The sequence below is a fragment of the Anomaloglossus baeobatrachus genome, chromosome 8, assembly GCF_048569485.1.
Source record: "Anomaloglossus baeobatrachus isolate aAnoBae1 chromosome 8, aAnoBae1.hap1, whole genome shotgun sequence".
NCBI lineage: Eukaryota > Metazoa > Chordata > Amphibia > Anura > Aromobatidae > Anomaloglossus > Anomaloglossus baeobatrachus.
In genome coordinates, this window is record NC_134360.1 from 218978685 (window position 1) to 218984684 (window position 6000).

A 6000-nucleotide genomic window follows, 5' to 3' on the forward strand; every position below is an offset into this window, starting at 1 on the left:
GCTTGTCCAGGGCGCCACATCTGCAGCCACCACTAGGGGGAGCTCTCTGTATACAGATATACATGATAAGATTCTGTGTTGTAAATAAATTGATATTAGGCCCTGAATGGCGGCACATCAAGAGGTAAAAGTGATGTGATGGCACATGTTTGGGAAGTCTGTCAGAAAGACAAATTAGCACAAAGTTTTTCATCTGCTTGGATAGGAAATCACACATATTTCTTTCTCTATGTGCCTATTTCCCTCGGTGCAGGACGGAGTGGAGCACGTTCATGCATTCATCTATTCCTCCGAGGGCGTCCATTTATGTGAAGTAGAGCAGAAGCGGGGAGGTATGTGCCGAAACTCCGGCAAAACCAGTCTGGTTGTTGTTGAGTTTGTGTTGAGGACGGTGCGTCTTCTTATACCGGTATTTTGGGACACATGTCTTCTCCGCAGGTCAGCCTGTCGTTTACTCTGGAATTAAGGATCTGCGAGTCTTGAAGACGACTCAGTCCGGATTTGAAGGTTTTCTTAAGGATCGATACACAACACTTCCCGAGGTGAAAGACCGCTGTTTCTCCACCATCGTCAACTGCAAATGGAAGTACGGCTCCTACAAGGGTCTTAACTTTGAAGCCGTCTGGTAAGTGACCTGGTGCCGGGTGAGACTGGCACAGCACTGAGGGGTCCGCACGTTATAAGCCAGAGCCCACTCTCTATATATACCGTATGTGGACGGCCGGCGTGTTACACCGTAGCCCGTGCAGCCGCCGCTGGCCACCGCTTCCCTCAAAAAAATAATATTACTCCCAGTGAGTATTCTTAAGTGTTATAGAGGATATCTTCCCGATCACTGGGGTCTGACCACTGGGACCTGCACCAATCCTGAGAACGGGGGCCTTTTCCCATGTTAATGGAGTCCAATTGTGCACACCTCCACTCCATTCATTCATCAATACAGTAAAGTTTGTGGTGAGCAGCTCCGATGGCACGCCACAGCAGAGCCTTCACCAGAAATGTCCACACCGCACATGGTCAGGACCCGCAGACTCCTATTCCGCCATCAGTCTCCCTCTTGCACCCGGTGTTGCACATTCAGACTATTATATTATGACCCTTGCGCGGTCCCTCCATTTCCACTATATACTTGAGCCCATGGGGAGGATAATTGATGGGGTCCTGGGCATTTTCACCTGTCCGCACCGTATTGGGCACTGGATTTGCCCATTATTACCTATTAGATCTGGTCTTGTCATGGTTTGGTGGTAGCAACCTACAGACTAGTTAGGGGCCTGGGCAAAAAAGTGGCCCAAACAGCAGTACCGGCTCTACTGCCCTGACCACAGGGCATTGTACAGGGATACCGCTGGGGTCACACTGGCCCGGCGCCGGCTTTTGTGAAAAGATGGCTGTTAATCTATCACATTGGCGCCCCCAGTGGAGGGAGGGTCCGGCGTTTCCCCTTAGAGCCTTTCTGCTATAGGATACATATAATGGGACAGTATTAAAAGTTTTGCAGCATCTGGCCTGCACGATCCTGGCTGCAGAATGAGTTAAGTGACAATCCTTCAGTGAGCTTAATCCAAAGGGAGTTTGGGACTCCTCGGCTCCTAGTCATTTAGGCGGTTTCGCCACGATTCTGGCTGTGGAACTGCTTGAAAATGTTGAAAATGTTCCGTCAAGTTGTGTAAAAAGTCGCAACGTTGGTGATTTTACCCCAGTCCCGGCTGCAGAGGGCAGAGCTGGGAAAGGTGGTGGAAATCACGCACGCCCGACCGGAGGAACATTTCTGGCGGAGGCTCACGACAGTAGAAAGTTGTGCAAAATTAATGAAAGAGGTTTTCCTACCAACAAAGTTAATTTTAATGAAAAGATCTTGGAATAATAATAATTTCCACAATCGGATGTTATATAAGATGATCTCAGCACAAGGACATTCTATATAACATCCAATTGTGCAACCCCTTTAAGCAGCACGCACATCCTAACGCTTGTGCCACATTTTGCTCCCGCATGCCCTTCATTAAGGCTGGTGTGCAAAATGTACAGAAAAAGACAGGCTGTAATCAAGCTCACTGAAGGATTCCTAGTTAACTCATTTTGCAGCCAGTTTTGGATAGCTGCCACAAAGGGAAAAGTAGGGGTCCCTGTTGAGGACAAATGATAATATAAAAAATAATATAAATCCGGTACCGGATATCGATCATCTGACTTATAGCTTCCGTTTTTTTTTCCAGGGGGACTGTGAAACAAATCGTTCTTGACACATTTTCTGGTCCGTACGACAAAGGGGAATATTCTCCCTCCGTCCAGAAGACGCTGTACGACATCCAGAAGCTGTGCCTGAGCCGCGTCCCTGAGGTACGGAGCGCGGGGCACGCGGCGGCCGGGGCCTCCTTAGCTGCAGCTATCGGAAATGTTGTGAGATCCGACAGGAACATCCGGCCCCAGAGTCGCTTTATCTGACGGCCTCACTATTATATAATGATCTTTGCAACTGATTATCTAGTATACAGGTATGGGCTCCATGCTCAGGGGCTGATGCTCCGAGGATTTCCCATCCATATCAGACTGCAGGATGGTGACTGAAGAAGAAAGAAGGATGGTGATTGTGGGACGGTGACTGAGGGATAGTGACTGAGGATGAAAGAAGAATGGTGATTGTGGGACGGTGACTGAAGAAGAAAGAAGGATGGTGATTGTGGGACGGTGGCTGAGAGACTATGGGACGGTGACTGAGGGATGGTGACTGAGGAAGAAAGTAGGATGGTGATTGTGGGACGGTGACTGAAGAAGAAAGAAGGATGGTGATTGTGGGACGGTGGCTGAGAGACTATGGGACGGTGACTGAGGGATGGTGACTGAGGAAGAAAGAAGGATAGTGATTGTGGGACGGTGGCTGAGGGACTGTGGGACGGTGACTGAGGGATGGTGGCTGAGGAAGAAAGAAGGATGGTGATTGTGGGACGGTGACTGAAGAAGAAAGAAGGATGGTGATTGTGGGACGGTGGCTGAGGGACTATGGGACGGTGACTGAGGGATGGTGACTGAGGAAGAAAGAAGGATGGTGATTGTGGGACGGTGACTGAAGGAGAAAGAAGGATGGTGATTGTGGGACGGTGACTGAGGGATAGTGACTGAGGATGAAAGAAGAATGGTGATTGTGGGACGGTGACTGAAGAAGAAAGAAGGATGGTGATTGTGGGACGGTGGCTGAGAGACTATGGGACGGTGACTGAGGGATGGTGACTGACGAAGAAAGTAGGATGGTGATTGTGGGACGGTGACTGAAGAAGAAAGAAGGATGGTGATTGTGGGACGGTGGCTGAGAGACTATGGGACGGTGACTGAGGGATGGTGACTGAGGAAGAAAGAAGGATAGTGATTGTGGGACGGTGGCTGAGGGACTGTGGGACGGTGACTGAGGGATGGTGGCTGAGGAAGAAAGAAGGATGGTGATTGTGGGACGGTGACTGAAGAAGAAAGAAGGATGGTGATTGTGGGACGGTGGCTGAGGGACTATGGGACGGTGACTGAGGGATGGTGACTGAGGAAGAAAGAAGGATGGTGATTGTGGGACGGTGACTGAAGGAGAAAGAAGGATGGTGATTGTGGGACGGTGGCTGAGGGACTATGGGACGGTGACTGAGGGATGGTGACTGAGGAAGAAAGAAGGATGGTGATTGTGGGACGGTGGCTGAGGGACTGTGGGACGGTGACTGAGGGATGGTGACTGAGGAAGAAAGAAGGATGGTGATTGTGGGACTATAGGACAATGACTGTGGACTGTTACTAAGGAAGAAAGGAGAGTGGTGATTGCGGACTTATGGGATGATTACTGAGGGATGGTGACTGAAGTACTATGGGACAGCGACTAAGGTACGGAAGAAAGGTAAGGTAAGGTAAGGTAAGGAAGGTAAGGAAGAAAGAAGGATGGTGATTGCGGGACTATGGGACGATGACTGTGGGACTATTAGGAAGAAAGAAGGGCGGTGGTTGTGGGATTATGGGATGATAACTGTGTGACAGTGACTGAGGGACGGTGACTAAGGAAGAAAGAAAAACAGTGATTACGGGACTATGAGACGGTGAAAAAAAGAACAGTGACTGTGGGACTTTGGGAAGGTGACTAAGGAAGAAAGAAGGATGGTGATTGAGGGATTATGGGATGATGAAAGCTGAACGGTGACTGCTGAACGATGGGATGGTGACTGAAGGACCTTGACTGAGGGACAGTGATTGTGGGACAATGGGATGGTGACTGCGGGATGGAGATTTCGGGATGGTGACTGAGGGATGGAGTCTGCGGGATGGTGACTGTGGGACTGGCCTTCAGCTCATTTCTCACCATTGAATTTCATTTCACTGACTCATCTGTTCCTCATTTGGATTAAATTTTCTGTTTCCCACTAGTTTCCTTCCTCTTCTGCAGAGGACAGAGGGGTCTGCAGGTTGGTAGAGTGGGGTTTTGAACAGGGGGACACAGAGTTGTGGATGTGTGGTGGGGCGGGGGTGACAACTTTTGGCCGATTGCACTCTCTCTCCGTGGTTTTTGGCCCACCTATGCCACGTCTGAGTTGGTGCGGCTTTTCGTCGGGTTACTCGTCTCGTGAGTAGTGACTTGGTAATCCGGTGTCTGAATCGGTACGGCTTCTCGTGAGTAGTGACTTGGTGATCCAGTGTCTGCGTTGGTGCGGCTTCTTGTGATTAGTGACTTGGTGATCCGGTGTCTGAGACGGTCCGGCTTCTCATCCGGTCCTGCTTCTCGTGATTAGTGACTTGGTGATCCGGTGTCTGAGACGGTACGGCTTCTTGTGATTAGTGACTTGGTGATCCGGTGTCTGAGACGGTGCGGCTTCTTGTGATTAGTGACTTGGTGATCCAGTGTCTGAGTAGGTGCAGCTTCTCATGCATAGTGACTTAGTGATCCGGTGTCTGAGTCGGTACGGCTTCTCATCCGGTTCTGCTTCTCGTGATTAGTGACTTGGTGATCCAGTGTCTGAGATGGTGCGGCTTCTCATCCGGTCCTGCTTCTCGTGAGTAGTGACTTGGTGATCCGGTGTCTGAGTCGGTGCGGCTTCTTGTGATTAGTGACTTGGTGATCCGGTGTCGGTGTTTGGGAACCGTTCTCGCATCGGTCTTATTCCAGTTTACCAGAAAACTGAGAAATCTTAAACTTCGGAATAGAAAGAAAAGTGCGTCTGGCGCAGCGTCATCCGCCGGCGGTCACCGCCTGTAACGGCTTCTTCTCGTTGCAGATTGAACAAGTGGAGGTTTCTTTACCAAACAAACATTATTTCACCATCGACATGAGCAAGTTCGGCCTGAGCAACAACGACGAGGTAAAGAGAAGCGGTGGCGTCTGCTGCTGCATACAATGGCGGTGTCACCACAACACAGTGTCATTATCAGAGAATGATGGCAGAATAATCTGATGTTATACTATCTATGATACCCAAATAATAGTGAATATCTAATGTTTCCACAGATCCTGCTGCCCTCAGATAAACCCTATGGAAACATCACCGGGACGGTGAGGAGAAAAGCTCTATCCAAGTTGTGATCTTCTGGAAGCGACAGACGAATTCTTTTCCTGGGATTTAATTATTGGATTTGTGGTGATCTAGAATAATAAAAACTGCCGCACGTCATCTGAGCAGTCGCAGCGTCCATGTCCAAGGATCCTGCTGGATCCTGGGAGCAGAGATCCTGCCAGATCTGGAGGTAGTGACACTGAGCTAGGTGTGTGCTCTGGGAATAGCGCCCCATTACAATACTGGTCAGACGGGAATGTCCACATTATGGTGCCAAACACACAGCCCCCAACACCAACAGTGCCATAGGAGCACAGTCATAATGGATCCTATATGAGAGCGAGCCACAGGGCCATTATAATAGGAGCAGCCAGAGTGCCTCCAGCTATAGTGACCCCCACCACTGCCAGCCATAGTGCCCTCCATTACAGAGCCCCAGAACAGAGGTAGGGCCAGTGTTGTAATGCCAGCTATAGTGCCCTCA

At 49.8% G+C, this 6000-nt stretch overlaps 1 protein-coding gene across 2 annotated transcripts in view; it reads left to right on the forward strand.

Moving 5' to 3' along the window:
* Window positions 1–5633, forward strand: part of LOC142248870 (uricase-like) — a 34605-nt gene extending 28972 nt beyond the window's left edge. For both annotated transcript variants that reach the window (XM_075320219.1, XM_075320218.1), the window contains exons 4-8: window positions 254–332; window positions 439–625; window positions 2220–2343; window positions 5241–5324; window positions 5471–5633. In XM_075320219.1, coding sequence (XP_075176334.1) covers window positions 254–332; window positions 439–625; window positions 2220–2343; window positions 5241–5324; window positions 5471–5545 — 549 coding nt within the window. In that variant the 3' untranslated portion in view covers window positions 5546–5633. The remainder of the gene's footprint in view (window positions 1–253; window positions 333–438; window positions 626–2219; window positions 2344–5240; window positions 5325–5470) is intronic.
* Window positions 5634–6000: the final 367 nt, after the last annotated feature.